This window comes from Mauremys mutica, chromosome 8 (assembly GCF_020497125.1).
Source record: "Mauremys mutica isolate MM-2020 ecotype Southern chromosome 8, ASM2049712v1, whole genome shotgun sequence".
NCBI lineage: Eukaryota > Metazoa > Chordata > Testudines > Geoemydidae > Mauremys > Mauremys mutica.
This window is the reverse complement of record NC_059079.1, coordinates 15,340,841-15,355,399: the sequence shown is the minus strand read 5'-3', so window position 1 is coordinate 15,355,399 and position 14,559 is coordinate 15,340,841. Positions and strand designations below refer to the sequence as shown.

Sequence of the window (14,559 nt, the reverse complement as noted above, 5' to 3'; positions counted from 1 at the left end):
CAGTGCAGCTACTATCCCTGTGGGCACACTATGAGAGTTAACTTGCAACACTTTGCCATGTAAGTTTAAGTGAGGAAAAGTTATTCAGAAGAGTAAGATTGGCTCCCACAGCTCTGCTGCTTTTCCACCTATGGAGCAAGAACTCCAAAGACGGGTGTTCAGCAGAGCTGGGTAAATGTAGGGGGCATGCTACAGACAACCCTTCCTTCTTCTGCATCCTGATCCTCGGATTCTGGCTCTATTCTCTTCTCACAGAGTGTAGGGAAGCATTTAAATTTTATGGTTTGAAAAGTTGCATTTCATTTTTAAGTTGCTTAAAATAGAAGTTTTTGAGCTGGGACTTTGCTGCTCTGAGGGGACTCCAGTTTAGAGAGACTGAATTTCTCTGTGTCTGGATGCTGTGGACCCATTCCTGTAAAGTTTGGCTTGCTCTAGACCGTCGACAGACTTATCAGGCAGGAGAGTTTTATTTTATTTTGTCTATTAAAAAAAAAATCACAGGAAAGATGGACCCAAACCCTGAACAAAGGATTTATTCTCCCTGCTGCAAATTACCATCTCTTAGGCTAATAAAAACCCCACCAAGCCACAGCCTTGTTGTTACAATAATTATCAGCACCAGCAAGACTGAATGGGAGAAGGGGCGCCATTCTTATTACATTTAAAGAAAGTCTGACACTAACACACAAGAATTTTGAGAAAACTGGTCAGAGGTCTCCACCTTCAAGAAGTCTGAGAACCACTAGCTTTCACTTACTCCTTCTGTCTTGGATCCTTGCTCCTGCAAAGTCTTTTGGAGATCCTCAATCTGTTGCTGCAGCTCTCCAATACGCTCATTGCTTAGCCTGTTAGAAGGTAAAAGAACTCGGTCACTCATACATCTTCTAATAATCAGGATATGTAGAGTGAAGTTATTCCCCTACACATCTGGGTTATAATTCTTCAGTAGGGTTACACAAAATGGAAGTGTCTGAAGTCAATATATATTTTGTTTGTGTATCAGACCTAATTGTAGTTGCTGCAGGCAGGTGCTTGGAACATTTACTGGACACTTAGTAGCCAGTGGGCTAAAACTTACTTTTTTGGAGGGGGTGGAAGAGCTGTGTAGGTGGTGGACAGTGCCTACCTGGAGAGAAGGGAAGTGTCTGTGGTACCTGAGAAAGTGCTGGGATTCCTGCCCCAGTGCTGCCCCTAGACTCTATTTCAGGGCTTCATCTTCAGTATCAGCTTTTGGAGTCTGATAAACTTGAAGTCCCTCCTCCCCACCCTAACCCCTTCTGGCTGTAGGACAAGGGATGTTACTTGCTATTACCTTGAGCACCCTGCCCCATACCATAAAGCCTCCTGGCTTCTAACAATGGGGAGCATCTCTACTACTCTCTCTCATCTGCTTCTGGCTGTTACATAGGGTGTCTACTAATCTAGCCCCTCACAGCCTCTAGCGCCTCCAATGCTGGTCTGTATTTGGAGCTTCCCAAAGCAGCAGCAGTGAAATGGACATGCTTCTTGTCCATATAATTGGTGCCTACAGTGTTCTAAAACAACAAGCATGAAAACTAATGATCTTTAAAAACATAAGGGCTAGTGTTTTTTTTAAATGAAGACTTAGACTTCAGATGCTGATGGCACTGGTCTCCCAACTGAGCAGGGAAAACTTCCTTCTTGGAAGTGGTGGGTAGAAGATTGCATTTTTCCCTTCCTGCTGCAGATGATTTATCTGATACTAAAATATTAAGCATTTGGATACTTTATTGGGCAATCTGGTAAGATTGTATGAGCTGATGTATTTTGTTTTGAAGAAACCTTAGCTTTTGGGCTGAGACAATGCAAAGTTTCAATCCCATTAAAAAAAAAAACCCTTGCAAACGTAAGGGAATGAAGAGGGGATAAGACTGGAACATTTTAAAGTGGCCTACATATAGTCTCCTGTTTGTGGATCTCACAACCATATTCATAGGTTTTCAGCAAAAGTGTTTGCAGTACTCTTAAAAATTTTAGCATCTTAAACTACTCCTAAATTGTTATAGCCTAAGATAAACTTCATTCACCATTAACCAGTGGAGAAATTCACTCAGTACCACAACTCTGGCTCCCCAGCCCAAAGGTCTACAGTTTGAGCAATGTAAAACTACAGTGACCGATTTTCTTCACCCACTCTAGGACTACCAAAGATGAGTCCTAAAGAATATCCTCTTCAAAGAATACCAAAGCATGGAGCAGCCATATTTGGCCTGCTGACATCTTTTTTTTGCAGGTTTACACTTTCTATGTTCTTTGTAGTTTCTGTACCCCTTCCTCTTTGTAATGACTGCATCAATGCTTCCACTAGCCAAAGGACAGGACAAGTGGTTACCTTCAACTAGTGTTGGATCAGTAAGGCAAGTCACACTGCCTCCCTTCTAAGGTTTCAGTCCTGAGATTATTCTCTGTAGTGCGATTAGCTGCTGTTTTGTCTAACTGGTGCCTACTCCAAACTGCTCTCAGGTTTATAAAAGAAGATAAAAAAAAAAAAAACAGGAAAACAAATCACCTTTTTTCTGTTTCCAGTTCATTCAGCATCCGATGCTTTTGCTCTAGCTGTTCCTGGAGTTCTACAATACGTTCATTTTCTGAACCTTCTTGTTGCAAGAGAAGCATCTTGTTTTCATGCTGCAGTCGAATAAACATTTCTCTATGGGTCAAAAACAAAAAGTCTCCATTCTGTGAAGAGTTTATATAAATAGTTCTTGACTAACTAAAAAGAAAGTAATTTTGCAAAAGAGATGGCATTCCAGTTCACTAAGATGCCAGTGTACTGAATGTTCTTCAATAAACACAAGTGTCATAGTACAGTGTTAGCAAAAATAACCTGCAACAACCTCTCACCCTGAAAAAAAAAAAAGAAATTTCATCAGGTGGTGTCATACTGACACCTTCAAAGATCATCAGCAAAGTTGGAACCTCTAGAAGTTTAATGAGAAGCCCAGGTGGACACTGGGATGGGGTAATCTAGATTTGAAGTTTAATTTAATGTCTGGTAAAGCATTTTACTAGTACCTTCCCTATAAGAACATCAAAATGCTAGTTTTTTAGTTGAGAACAAAAAAACCCCAAACAAACCTGTATTCCACTGGTAGAATTTCAGCAGCAAGATTCTCATGACTTTTTACAGCAGATGCATCTGGAAAGACATGACAAATTGACAAATTCACTTCCAGATAACATACCAATCTATTTTAAAAAAAAACATCAAGGAAGTACCTGCTTGAGTCAGGTGATCCTGTTGCATCTGAGAACACCGGAGCTCTTCATTCGTTTCTTTCAGAGCATCACGCTGTACTATAAGTCTCTAAGAAAAGGTCAAAGCATATTTAAAGGTAGAAATAAGACAAAATTGTTTCATGTTGGCACATTCCATCAGGAATGAAAGATCTATAATTTATAACACTATTTTCAGGCCATGAGTTAAATGTTGAAGGCTTTTGATAATGTTTATACCAAATGCTGACCTATCAATTTCCAAATTACAAAGACCAGTATATTAAAGCAACTATATATAATTTCTAGTGCTGAGTCTCATCCCTATGGTAGCACTACTGATGCCTAAGAGCATCTGAGAAATTATTCTCAAGATGACCACAGTGAAAAATTCTGGCCAGGCCAGCGCACAAAATAAAAATCTGAGAGACTTTCTAGTGAGTTTGAGTAACACTCATGCATAAGACTTACCTCTTTTTCTTTGAATAAAGCTTCATTCTTTTCTTCCAGTCGCTTCAATTCAAATGCTAATGTATCAGCTCTTTTGGACTCCTCTGAAAGTCTGTTATGAAGCTCCTGGACCTTGAATGATAATGACATAGAACATATATTAATAAAATCTTAGGCGTTATATTTAGTGTAATTTTTTTAAACTCTGGCACTCTTATGGGTGGGGAAAAAGAGGGCTGGATTAAGAAGAGGAAGGAGATTATGTTCAAGTAGTTCGTTATTCACATGGTCTCAGAAGCCTAATAAAGTAGGTTTCCATGGTGGTTGTAATTTAATCAGAAATAAAAATGTATGTGTCTCTTTGCTGAATGCAACCAACACACATGGTTCATCTTGGCCAGCAGCATTTTTTCCCTTAAATGAAAGGCATAGGAATTCTAATGACTAGTTTGGAACTTTCAGAAGCAAAATTGTTGTGCACTTCCAAAAATGAAAACAAGATATTTTAAAAAAGGATTTTTTAAATCAGTAAGACAGTATATCATATCTAGAGGATGTCAGCTACATATTAAACAAAACAAGACACCTAATCACTACTTCACTCAGTGAACTGATGGGTTGCACACTGTGCCGTAAACTGCAGGTCAAGAAATGACCTCAGTTAAGCCAGTTGGTGAGAGTTTGGAAGGGAAAACGGGAGACTGACAGTATATTGAAGAGCTGGAAGTTTCTTTATAAACAGTCTTGACACCAGCCTCAACAATTGTTAGATCAAGCAGCCCAATTTTTTTCAGTCAACTGTAATTATATTTAATAAAAATACACCTGAGAATAGTTAAGATGTTGAGTACAGTCGTTGCCTTACCTGCCTTTTGTATGTTTCCAGCTGAGCACGTGCTGCATTTGCCTTCTTTAGCTCTTCCTCTAGGCTGACTGTATTATGCATATACATCATGTTGGTGTCTTGCAGAGACTTCACCTGTCGGCGGAAGTCATTCAAGTCCTCCAGTTTTTTACGATACACTTCAACTGTTGACTCCAGTTTACTTGCCTTATCTGCAAAAGTTCTACAAGAATAAAAACAAATTATGGAAACAGTAAGATGTATTTTTCACACAAACAAACTACAACCAAGCAAATCAATAAGTTCTGCCCCCATCTGCAAGCATGGCTCTAATTAGCTTAGACAGGGAGATGCATGCATATATCCAAGGCTAGAGTTACGTCCTCTGTGTAAAACTAATGCGCTATTTTAATTCTTAGCTGTAGGGCTGATAGAGACTCATAAATGCAAAGTTTAGTTTTAAAAGTAGTCATTGTACAGGTGCAGGCCCACAAAACTGTGTGTTGACATATGCCTTGTAGACAGAGACAGTATATTAAATGGCCCCACAAATTAATGATGGTGTTGGAGTTAATACAAGTGAACTATGCCCTAGGCTACAGATTGATCCTGCAGTTGTGTAAGCCTGCAAAATACCAGTGCCTCTATCTTGCAGGAATAGGTACAAAGCTACAGTATATTACTATACAGATAGGTTTTGGAGATCATTATCCTATGGGTATTTTTGCCAGGAGGCATGACCAAGGAAGACAAATTGATCAGTTCCTTTTAAAAGGTATACAAGACAGAAAGTGTTCTGTCCAAATAATATCAAGGTATTTTGATACAGAAATGGATCTTCATTTTACTGGCACAAAAGAATTAACAAACCTTTAAACTAAATATTGAGTCACTTTATTGTCTGGCATCTTACAAAATTAAAAATTAGCATAGGAGTAATTACAAAACCCAGTCTCTTATACTTAACCTGATGCTCTTCTATGAACCTTGATACAGTGTAAGATTGGAATATATTTTATTCTATATTGAATTATCTGTTAGAACAATAAAAGAGTGACTTTACATTATTATATTTCTAGAAATATGATAACACCATATTTACTTTCTGTACTTTTTAGTAACCAGTTTAGTTTACATATGTTGAACTGCACTCAACATGATGAGTTCTCATCATGCTTGTTGTGTTTTGCCCCTACTCAGTCTTGTAATCCTGAACATACAATCTAACTAAAATACTGATGCAATAGTTAAGTTTCATTTTCACTTGGTTTGAGACTTGTATTTGGGCAATTACCCTTTTTCTGTATCAGAAAAGGCGGGCCTTTGCCAATAAAACCATCCTGTTGGTAATAAAATCCATTATGATTACAACATTCTCATTTCCTAGGGTATTTTGTGTTTTCTACCTCAGGAGGAGACAGGTTGTATCTTTTAGTCCTGCTTAATGTGGGAGTCTTTTGCGGAATAATGTTGATATGCAGAGTACTTATTGTGGTCATAAATTTACATTTCACCTTCCAGTTTTATTTTTCACTCTGGTCCTTTTTTCCATTTAGTTTTAAGTTTGATTGTGGTAAGACATAAACTGTGTAATTTTATACAGAAATGTCTATCTTTAAATATGGAGCCTTGGCATTATCAAACAGAACCTTCAGTCTGAATGGTAGCTTTGTTCACTACATACCTAAGAACGTCAATTTCATCTTTTAGGGCCCTAGATTCTTCTGCCAAACAGGTCAACTCATCATTTCTATGTTGCAGCTCAATCAGTTGTTTCTCCAGATCTTCACAGTGAACACGATAATCATCCTTTGCAGCTTCAAGCCTTTTGTAAACAAGAAGATGTTAAGAAAATATAATTTCCTATCTTTTGTTCACGTAACTAATATGATCCACTTTTTGAAACAGTAAAAAATATTCAAAGTACATAAACGTAGCAGACACAGAATAAAAAAGGTAGTTAAAGCCTGGAAAAAACAACTAACAAAAGTATTGTCCGGGGCTATTTACTACACACACACTATCATATGAACAGATTTGTTAGTTTACTGTGTTAATATTTTACTCAAAGGAGTTTCTGGTTAATTTATAACTGCCGTAAAAGAACATGTGAATCACTTAGACCCAGACAATGTTGGATTTTTATTAGTACAAATCACCACATGAAACATGTACTTCAGTTCTTATCCTTGGTCCTGCCTTTCTCCCTCCCATTAGAGCCCACAATATTTTAGAAAATGGTACAAAGAAAAGGGGAAGCACTAAACTATACCTTTACAAATATAGTTTATATTAATTCAATGACAGAGAGAAGCTTTCAGAACAGTGAATAGAAAAGTGAACTGAGAAGGAAAATCCTGCATATTTAGAAGAAACTACCATCACATATGACACAACAACATTTTGAGAGAGGATTAAATAAAGCTGCAAGTTATATCGTACCTGAAGTTTTCTTCCTGCAGTTGTTCTAGCTGCAGCTGTGCATGGAAATACTTTTTTGCAACAACAGTATTTGGATCATCAAGAGAGCCATCTAACTGGTCTAATCTGTCATTCATGACCTCATTTTCAGACATCAAGCTGTTTTTTTCATCTTGAAGGGCAGCCACCTAGTGCACATAACACAACATCAAGTTTGTAGGTCCGATCCAATTGCCAAGAAGAACCCAAAATAATATATTATAAGATGCCACCAAATAATTTGTTACATAGAAGTTGAGCATTTGAAAAATTTAGAAAGTGATTTATAAATACCCTTAAGCACCTAGCTGCTTTAGAGTATGAAAGTTGTCAACCAAGGAAGTGTGCCTTTTTTTTTGTTTTGTTTTATAGATGAAAACTATCTTCTGGGGCATGCAGCATTGTAATAAATACGAGGGGCAACTGATATTTCCAGATTTTATGAAAACAAAAAGGAAACAAATATGTTATGATTAGTCCAATAAAACTATGCCCATAGAAACTGAACAGAAACAATAACAGTAGGATGAAGAGTATTTCCCATTTGGCTTGTGTACTAACAATAAAAAGCAGAATGGCACTGGCTAGCACACTAACATAGCACTGCCGTGCATTCAGCCATGGATGGTTGTGCAAAAAGCAGGTCCAAGAGCCATAAGCTAATAAGCAGACACACAAAAAATCCTAGACAGCATCATATAGGGCATGCATTTTTGCAGTGACTGAACTGGTTTGATTTTGAAAGTGTTCACAGCTAAGCAAATGGGAACACAACATTACACTAAGTTGGTAAGTATATTAAAACAGCCATAAAATGGGCAAGGATTAAAAGACGGAACCCTTAAGCTCTTTCTAGTGAAAGATGATGTGTTAATTTTAATACTTCATCAAACATCAGAGCATATAGCATGTGTTAGTTAACTGGCACTTAAACAGTAGAATGTGCTCTTTGGGTTATGTTTTCCTGAATCATAAATGAAACCTACCTTTCTTATATTCTTGGAAAATATCAAGGAAGACTGAGACCTTACAAGTGAATTTATTAAAAATTAGTTTAAATGAGAACGGTCGGTCATTATTATGACTTTCAATACATATGCAGCATACCATGGTGGCAATATTTAATAAAATATAAAGTTAGCATAATAATCTGAGGCAATATTAAAAGATTTTTTTATTTATCCATGATTATATCACAATTTAAGTGCCTATAATTAAATAGATGTAAAAGAAACCAACAGCACTCTCCCACTTCTTCACTGAGTACTTACTTTAAGGTCCTATTCTCTGAATATCTGGGAAGCCAACTTACTGTATATTTGCAGACCTAGAGCAAATCTGTGCCTTAAGAGTCTTTTATTATTCCCTGTACAATGCCTAATCCATCTTCAATCATGGAGATGGTACACACTTTTAAAAAGCAGGATGTTTATTATCTAAATGTCTCATTCATTTCCTTCACCCTTATTTCAGGTCCCTCAGAGTCACATTGGCTGTCTTCTACTTCATTTCAACACCATACACATTATGCTGAAACCATGGTTCACCACTGGACAATGAAATGAACAAATATGTATTGTGTAATTTCAAAAATATGGACACCTATTTTACAAAATATACTTTCCATTAACTTTAGTTACCATTTGTACATTTGTGCTCAACTATACATATTTTTAACGACTACTCCTGGTCATGACATTCAAAGAGGATAGGCCAACCAGATTTGTGTGAACTACCATCAAGTCAACTACTCCAAACAGAAGTCTGTAACAGCTATGTGGTAGTTCTGACTTCTCAAAATGATGCATGATAGGTATCATAGCAGAACCAGAAAGGGAAATTTGGGACTGAAGCAGAAATGGCTGGCATAAAGTTACATGCGGAAATATTTCCCTAGCCTTGCTATTTGGTAAATTCAGCACAATCATACATTTACAGTGGGTGCAATTATTTCACCTTCAGTGAATGCAATCAGTCCATTATAATGAATTGGTTCTTAATATATTTTTAAAAGGGCTAAAGCTATTGTTAGCTGAAAATAAGCATGGAACATTTTTATAAGCATTTTTACTATTCATAGCTATAGTATTACAATGACTGCTTACTAGCTGCAAGATATCAAGATATTACACCAAGAAATCTTTCATACTATGGATTAACAATATAATTTTCCAATAGTTGCAGGGGAACTGAGTATGGGTTTACATTAAAGGATAATATTTCCAACAATCACACGTATGAAGCATTTCAGCATGTGGAAGCTTTGTTTCAGTACAAACTGAAAAGGCTAAGAACTTATAGGTGAAATTTAACCTCTAAAGGCATTGCATTTTGCAACTATTTAACAGAGCTTCTATTTCTTAATGTCACATATTTAAAAAAAGTATGTTCATGTCTCCTTACCTGCAGGTCTAGTTCTTGACATCTTTGCTTCAGTTCTTCTTTTTCTGCTAGTGCTTCTTGAAGGTCTTCAAAGGCTCTTTTCATCTTTAAAAAAAAAAATATATATATATATATATATATATATATTTTAATGCAAGTTAGATATATTGAAATTAAGTTTATTTTATATGCTCCCTGTCTGTACAAGGAGGGACATGTAAGATAGGTATGACACAGAGAGAGTAAGGCACATCTCTGCTGCAAAAACAGACAGAAAAACTGTAGAACCAGGTTCCGAGATTTGCTGCCACAGGGGTGTTTGGTTTTGTTTGGTTGTGTTGTTTTTTTTTTTTTCCCTCCAGTGTAGATGTACTCGAAGTGACTTGCTTGCCTAAGGTCAGAGAGAATCTGCAGCAGGGCAGAAGACTGAACCTGAGATTTCCGCATACAAGATTACCAACCAGGCTACTGACCATCCTTCCTCTGATAGCTATAGGAAGGTCAATGTCATCATAGGGGAAGCATCTGAGCTCTTTCTTGGGAAAAGAATGCTTTTAACTTAACGATAATTCTACTTCACGAACAGAACTCTGGTGTTTGGGTTCACACAGAACTCAAATATTTTCCAAGATCACTCTGCAGTATGCACCCATCTGTACTTTCTAACCTTAATGGAGGTTGATAGCACTTACTCTTTGCTCTTCCTGTCACATCCTCCTGCAGTCTCTACTCAGGCAATCAGCCATTTCACGTCTTTTAAAAAAAAGCTAAGTTTATGTGCACTGTTTTACTCAGCCTCTAGCACTATGGGTGACAATGAAAGATAAGAGTTAAATTTACTTTAACTTCCTAGTGTAGCATCAGTATGTTGCTCTGCCCTTTGTGAAATACAAGTCTTGGCATTGATTTTGGTAAGCTGATCTGAGGGAAAAACCACTGGCTGGTAAAGTAAGAAGCAAGTTAATTTGTACTGATAAAGGACTGAAACTTCTTTTGTTGGGAGATGATGGGAGAGGCACCTTTGTGTCTACTCTCTGAATTTACAAGCACGGTATGATGTGAATAAATTATTTTTGAAACTCTTAACATTGCTTTGACTGTTATAACAAACATAAGGCAATTACCTGTTGCTCCATTTCACCAGATGTATCACTTGTGACAGAACTCAGTATTTCCTTGCTCATGAGCTAAAAACCAAAAATGGCACATAGATTAAAATAGTGCAAATAGATATACTATAGAGCTAGTGGCTTCTGTTATTGAATAAAAAATTAGATTCCACCTCTCCCCAATTTAACTTCAGTAGTTGTTAGTGTGACAGATACAGCAGTTTCCTGTATATCCTTGGGAAACAGTATTGAATTAAGGTTAAGTATCTTTGGGGTCCATTGTATTAAATGAATGGCTTATGTATTATTGAGAACCAGGACTGTACATAACTTTTCTAAGGGGGAGATGTGATGTGAGGCCTGGGAGTACAAAGGATTATATTGAAAATGTGCCACATAAGAATGGACTTTTGGGACAGCAAATATGAAGTGGATTTCCTGGGGAATACGTAGGGAGAGGTTAATGCAAATTCCCACCTCTGCTTATGCAAAAACTCAGCCTTCTGAAACTATGCCCTGAGGAGTGGGCCACATCTGTTGATTATCTGTTCCCGGAGACAGGAGATGGAAGGCCCGAAGTGTACTAAGAAACGGTGAATTGCCGAGCCAGGGCTCTGAATCTGAGACAGCTATGAACTTGTAACCACAGAGAAAACCCAGCTGTGGGTTCTGAAGGACTGAAACCTATCAGAGCTTGAGTCTGGAGTTGGTGGTGACCACTGGTAAACTTTTTAGCATGCATGAAGGTTCTTTTATTATTTAATATGTTTTCTCTGTAATGCTTTCACATTAAGATTAAAGAAAGAGCTATGTGGTAACTCATGATTGTGAGCCATGCACTAGTCACAGCTTCTGGGGTAAAAAACAACGAAGTGCAGACACTGTCTTGCTGGGGATAACAGTATAGGCAGGGAACCATGACGCCTAAAAGAACCGCCAGTCAGGAGAGAGTGAGATGCAAGTCTTCATGCAAGGGAGGTGATGGCTGGGAGCTTAGAGTGGATGCCTTTGGTGGAACATGGAGGGGGAATACAGATGCAGTTACTCAAACTGTGACAGTTAGTATTTGAGTATTACACTGTTACACTTAACTACTAATTCAAATCTACAGTACACAGAGAAAGTACTCTGTTCTTTTAACAAAAAGAAGTATAGTAGCTTGATGGGTTGATCCCATTGAAATCAATGGCAAAACTCTCATCAATTTCAATCGGGACAGCTGTTCACCCAATGAGTTTAACCAGCATTAGCAGCTGTCACACTCCAGTGTTTCTTAGATCAATTGGCATGGAGGGAACAACTGGAAGACTAGTAAAGAGTACTGGATACTGTGTTTGCCAACTATCACAGCTAGTAAGCTCTACCTCTTACTCAAATCTTTTGATAAAAGAAAAAGTCATAGTGCTAGACCCAGACTTTAGCCAGAAGAAAAGTTCAATTAGTCAAAATATGTAGCAAACAACATTCTGATTAGCAGAATTATATCTACACACAAAACCTTAGTACCCTTAAACACAACTGGTTTCTTAACTATTGAAACTAAAGTTTTATTATTGGATATATTTTCAGTGTAAGATAGGTGTTAGTAGAATCATAGAAGATTAGCGTTGGAAGAGACCTCAGGAGGTCATCTAGTCCAACTCTCTGTTCAAAGCAGGTCCAACCCCAAATAAATCAGGACCAACCCCAACTAAATCAAAGAGCTCCAAGTAAAACAGTCTTCACCAAACTTAGAGAACTGGTAGGTAAGGTAACATGGGAAAAAGTTCAGGAGAGCTGGTCCCATGCAGAAATCAGAGCAGCTTAAGGACTGCCCTAACTTCCATCTGCTTTTAACAGCCCCCTAAGGACCAACACTCAAGTGAGGATCCTCAGAACACAAAGTGTGCTCTGGCACATGAGCTGAATTGAGAACAGATAGCACAGAACTGTTTACAAGACATAAGGGGAATGCCCAACTGCCTTAAGGAAGCTTTCTGGTTCTTTTGCTGGTGATCAATGCAAAACAGCTGGAGAGGGAAGAGGGGCAGGGAGTAAAGATCTGGCTCTATATATTTACATTCAAGCTTTCCTGTTGAAAGTTTTAGGCTACTTATACATGAATTATTACTTACCTCTTGAATAGCAGCCATAACAACATGTTGAACAGACTCTTCTAGGGTCATTATATTTTGTATATGTTCTGTAGTGGAGAAAAAGTATTTCCAATAATTTACTTATGACAACATTTACTGTAAAATGGCTTGAAGTGGCATATGTTCTGTCTTTTCCACAAAGCGGATATCAATGTATAACAAAGAACATGATAAGTCTATGACAAATCATTTCCAAAAAAGTTATTGCTCTTATTAAGAATAGTTTCAGTGACACTGACATATTAGTAAATATGGAGTGAGGTCCTATATACGTAGGCCCAATTCTCCCATATGTTTACTCACATAATTTCAACAGGTTGCATCATATGGAAATTGGCAAGAATAGATTAAGGACAAATTTTTCCTTCCGAGGTAGGCATATAGCTCAGAGAGAATTTGGCCCTTTGAACATCCTAGGACTAGAATATTACTGCAAAATATTTTTGACTGCTAACTAAGAAAAAAGAAGAAAGAATGACCAAATCTAAAGCTTTACAATGCAACCTTTCCACAAAGGCACCTGTTGTGTCATAGCTTATGTTATGCATAACAAAAGCTGTAATTTCAATTTACAGCATTTCACAACACAAAATTAAACTACTATTTAAGACAGAAGGGCTTTGTTTAAACTCACAAGAGACCAAATTCAAACTAAGGCATTTCATTCCAGCATGAAAGTTGTAAAATTTGCAACACATGACATATTAGAACAATTTAACATCTTGTTTACCATAAGTACTTCTAAAATTTACAGTATATATAAAGGAGTGAAAAGCCTTTAAATATTTACATTTCCAAAGTTTACATTTGACCCTATTATGTCAGCTTTATTTGGTTTGTCTGAGTTTTCAAATGTTTTAGTGCAGAAAAACTTGTCACTGAGATAGCACATGAAGTGTGATAGATGAAATGTCATCACTAATGCTTTCTCAATGCAGGATGATACCACCTTGCTTTCTAAATACTCACTGATGCAAGACTAATTAAATGACTATTTTTTTATTGAATAATCAAAGTGTTTTCCTGCACTGTAATGGGTGCTTATGTGGGCATTAACAAACAAAAAGCAATCACCTTAGATCTTTACAGATAAATAAGAGATAGCTTAAACTATTAGTTTTAAAATGTATTCATTTGTACATTTTATGCCTGGACACACATTTTTTTTTAATCAATCTGGGATTTTATATAGTATAAGTAATAAATGTAAAAGCCGCTTTCCAGTCCACTTTTTTAAAAAAAATATTTGACGCCAGGCTAAGAACCTGTATGCAGACACACTTTCTAAAGTTATTAGTTTTCACAAACTCCAGTTTCACAGAGTTTATGATGATAATATTGTACAACATATTAGCAGAAAGAGGCTAACACCTACTGTTTGATTCGGGAACAGAAAGTATTTTTTAAATGTGACATTAATTCCATCTTATTCTGTATGCGTGCTACTATTTGCTATTTCCTAAAGTAAGGGTTGCCTGAGGAGGTTGTTTCTAGGTATATCTTCAACAGGTGAAAACAGCATGTACCTTGTTTCTTTTCACAGTTGACTGCACAACCTAAAATAAGCTGCAGTAACCTGCCCAGCTCTGTAGGATCTGAATGTTCAGATATCTGATTTAAGTCAGGAACAAGTTCTTCTGAAATCTGCTGACCTAAAAACTGTAAAATATAAAAAGATAAGTTTGGCATTTCAATTATATGCATGATGAAGATTTAGCATCCATATACATATTCATCCATCATGCAAAAAGATCTGGCCTGGGAAACAGAGTCTGGACAAAAAACTGGAGATATATTACTGGAGGTAAATATGACTTTGGAGACAGATGAGGAAAGACCCTGGACACTACTTTGGGTTACAATACACAGAAGAACTAGTTAGTCTGTCACACAGACTTTTGCCTAATGGTAACATACTCAGGTAGCAATACTGAATTAAGGA

At 37.0% G+C, this 14,559-nt stretch overlaps 1 protein-coding gene across 1 annotated transcript in view; it reads right to left on the bottom strand.

Annotated features, from left to right (window-relative positions):
• Positions 1–14,559, bottom strand: part of HOOK1 (hook microtubule tethering protein 1) — a 47,192-nt gene that overhangs the window by 13,774 nt on the left and 18,859 nt on the right. Inside the window, exons 5-16 of the mRNA XM_045026478.1 lie at positions 14,144–14,276; positions 12,597–12,664; positions 10,498–10,560; positions 9,395–9,478; positions 6,974–7,140; positions 6,216–6,356; positions 4,553–4,754; positions 3,709–3,819; positions 3,241–3,328; positions 3,100–3,160; positions 2,531–2,671; positions 758–845 (exon numbers count right to left, since the gene is read on the bottom strand). Of these exons, the coding sequence (XP_044882413.1) occupies positions 758–845; positions 2,531–2,671; positions 3,100–3,160; positions 3,241–3,328; positions 3,709–3,819; positions 4,553–4,754; positions 6,216–6,356; positions 6,974–7,140; positions 9,395–9,478; positions 10,498–10,560; positions 12,597–12,664; positions 14,144–14,276 (1,347 nt within the window). The remainder of the gene's footprint in view (positions 1–757; positions 846–2,530; positions 2,672–3,099; positions 3,161–3,240; positions 3,329–3,708; positions 3,820–4,552; positions 4,755–6,215; positions 6,357–6,973; positions 7,141–9,394; positions 9,479–10,497; positions 10,561–12,596; positions 12,665–14,143; positions 14,277–14,559) is intronic.